The sequence below is a fragment of the Antrostomus carolinensis genome, unplaced genomic scaffold, assembly GCF_000700745.2.
Source record: "Antrostomus carolinensis isolate BGI_N321 unplaced genomic scaffold, ASM70074v2 scaffold51751, whole genome shotgun sequence".
In the NCBI taxonomy this organism is placed as follows: Eukaryota; Metazoa; Chordata; class Aves; order Caprimulgiformes; family Caprimulgidae; genus Antrostomus; species Antrostomus carolinensis.
The window spans coordinates 978-3,941 of record NW_010297206.1 but is presented as its reverse complement, the minus strand read 5'-3'; the positions used below and the strand labels follow the sequence as shown (position 1 = coordinate 3,941).

General features: G+C 37.1%; 1 protein-coding gene across 1 annotated transcript in view; it reads right to left on the bottom strand.

The window, feature by feature from the left end:
* LOC104533113 (adhesion G-protein coupled receptor G6) overlaps nucleotides 1-2,750 on the bottom strand; it is a gene marked incomplete at both ends in the record, with an annotated part of 11,326 nt that extends 8,576 nt beyond the window's left edge. The window contains one exon of the mRNA XM_010178495.1: nucleotides 2,644-2,750. Coding sequence (XP_010176797.1) covers nucleotides 2,644-2,750 — 107 coding nt within the window. The remainder of the gene's footprint in view (nucleotides 1-2,643) is intronic.
* Between the last annotated feature and the right edge of the window lie 214 nt (nucleotides 2,751-2,964).

Below are 2,964 nucleotides of genomic sequence, written 5' to 3'. Positions count from 1 at the left end.
TCTTGATAATCAGTCAAGTAAAACTCAAAAGCACTTTGGCAATACCACTATAACCCTGACATTAAGGTTCATGTTTACTGAGTATACTTAGTCTACAGTCGTTACACCTCTCACTTCCTTCCCATAGCTCTTGAAAACATTGTGCCTTAAGTACTATAACTGCTGGAATCAGCAGATAGAGTCTGATACTGATTATAATTCAGTACCAGGAATTCAGATATTCTTCTCTGGAAAAATCTCCCCTTTTCAAACTCTTTAGTTCCATTGCTTATAGACAACTCTCTTTAAGAAGATGTAAGATTTAAGAAAATGTAATTTAAAAGTATTCATACTGAAACATGCACCATTCTGGGGAGCTTCTGACATTGCTTCTTGTTATTAAAAGTTCATAACAGTCAATGTAGCTAATCATCTACGGGTGAAACCAAGGGCAAGATATTGCTTTTTGGTTTTATGGTCTGTTTTGACATGCAAACTACAGTTATAAATAGAATTGGTCAGAAAAATAGTGACAAAGACAACATTAAAAAAAAACCCAACTGGAAATGAAGCAGGAACATTCTGAGGATTTTTTTTCCAGTTTTCTGTCCAACTATAATTGCCACATAGGACCGTCTGAGGATAAATGCCAGTGTTATTTCCTTTTTTAAGGACAAGAAAAAATGAGAATGTTTGGATCTATACCACTGTGGAATAAATGTGCGCAAATACTAACATATAACGGTGTCCATTCTACAGTCAGTGTAACTGTTGTCCCTAGCAAAACTATCTAGCAAAAAGAAACCAACAAAATGCTACAAAACTTGTCATTCTTCATAGGAGAAGGAAGGAGCTGTATGCAGTTTTTTACATCCTGTCCCAACCTGATATGACAGTTTATAAGGAGAGTGTTATTTGAAAATAATTTAACAGCTAAATTAAAGTCAGAGAAGATTTTTCAAATGGAAAAGCAATTAAAAGGGCCAAATCTATGTAAAAATCTACTGGAACACAGCCCAAATTCAAAGAACTTCTGCCTTATTTCCTACTGCCACAAAAGCATTCGGGGAAGAGAAGGGACTCATTGAATATATCCTAAAGAGAGCCCTTTTTTTCTCCCTTCAAGGATGAAAAGTGGAACAAGACCACAATTTAGCTTGCAAAAAGACAAAAAGCTTGTGGCTTTTTCATATCTACATCTGAGCATGACGTGAAAAGAGAATCTCTGGAAGGCTCTGGAAGGCCAAAGCTGAAAAAGTCAGTGCATGCTGCTCCCTTGTGCAGTTAAGTCCTATGTGTCACTGCAACAAGTTAAATCAAAACCCAAATACTTCCACAGCATTGCTATGATGAGGAGCAAACATCTTTTCCTCAGGTATGTTTGAGAGGCCAAAGAATGTTAATTTCAGATGGAAAGAAATGTTTCAGCCCATTACTGAGAGTAAAAAAAATCACCAAATGTTAAAAAAATATAACATATTCCATCTTTTTCATGTAGGGATTTTTTTTCTCTTGGAAACACTTCACATGTGCAAACTGGTGGAGGCACCTGAATGCTAGTGGAATTATGCTACTGAGGCTGAAGTGCTCTATCTATATGGTCCCCTGATAGGCTATGCTCTACCTATCTCAGCCACCCAGACTGGAGACTTTGCTTAAGGACCTGAGAGAGCATGAGTTATACGTTTTGTACTAGCCTTTCATGGGCAGACTTTTTCCAAGAGAAGGCCTGTACTGCAAGGCATCCCCAAAGCTGATTAAAACCATTTATAAGAAAACAGCAAACATGGGTTTACACATTTAATGAAAGAATGTATTGCTTTATACTTTTTGACCTTAGATAAATATAAACCTTGTTAGATTTGCAACCTAAATCTGCAAGGGGCAATTGCGAGGGCCAGTTATTGTGCTCCCTTGACTTTTCATCCTCATTAGCAGTTTTACTGACTGTAGGACATTTTTCATACCATGACTGTTTTCCCTGACAATATGAGTTGTCTTTTTTCCAAACACAGCACCTCAACTTTTTCTCCTACATTTTTTTTTCTGCGAACAGCTTCCCACTTTCCTTATCTTGAAACATTGCACCCTCCTGCCTCAGCTGCAGATAATTTTTGTCAGATTATATTGTTATGGGAAATGACAGGGACTCCCTGCACCTTGGCAGTCATTAAGATCAAATCTTTCTGTTTTGCTAGTGGAAGTGTTAGTACTGGACCTTGGTTTTGCAGTCCTTGACTTTCTTTTTCAGCTAGCCATATCCCAGCTTTGAAGCTGGATGTTTTAATATGCTATTTGTATTTTGGTATTGCTCAGAAGTCTCAACCCCAGATATTTTGTGGCACAGTTTTTTCAAAATTTAGCATAATCTTATGGGCACATTTTACTTTATAATTTAGCCACTTGTAAAGAACATAATGATAATAATAACATACTTTCATTACTAACTTTATTCATGACCTCATTCCTGAATCCTTATCACTAGTTATTTTGTTATGAAATGCCAACTTTATGACAATAAGGGGGGAAATTATGTATTATTATTAAAAATCATGTGCAAAAGGAATAACCCAAGTAACAAAAATGAGAGTTGTCTTGACCAAAGACAAAAACTGCATCACAGTTCTTAGGAAAGACAACTTGTTGAACAGTAAGTTTGCCTACCATTAGGACCCCAAAGTGCGTGAGGTGGTTGCATAAGCAAACTGTCTTGTTTTCATTGGACTCTGGGTCCACTTGGCAGCCTGCAGGGTTCCAGCCACCATTGCCACCTGTGGAAACAAAACAGGAGAAACCGTACTTTCCAACAAACTCATGTCACCATCTCTTTTAACAGATTTCTCACTTTCTCTTGCACAAATGCAAAGTGCTTTCTCAAATTAAATGAATGAATATTAAAAACAATCTGGAAAGAAGCACATGTCAGATTTCCTAGTTCCTGCAGAGAATCACACCAGACAAGTGTCCCAGTAATGGACTTACTGA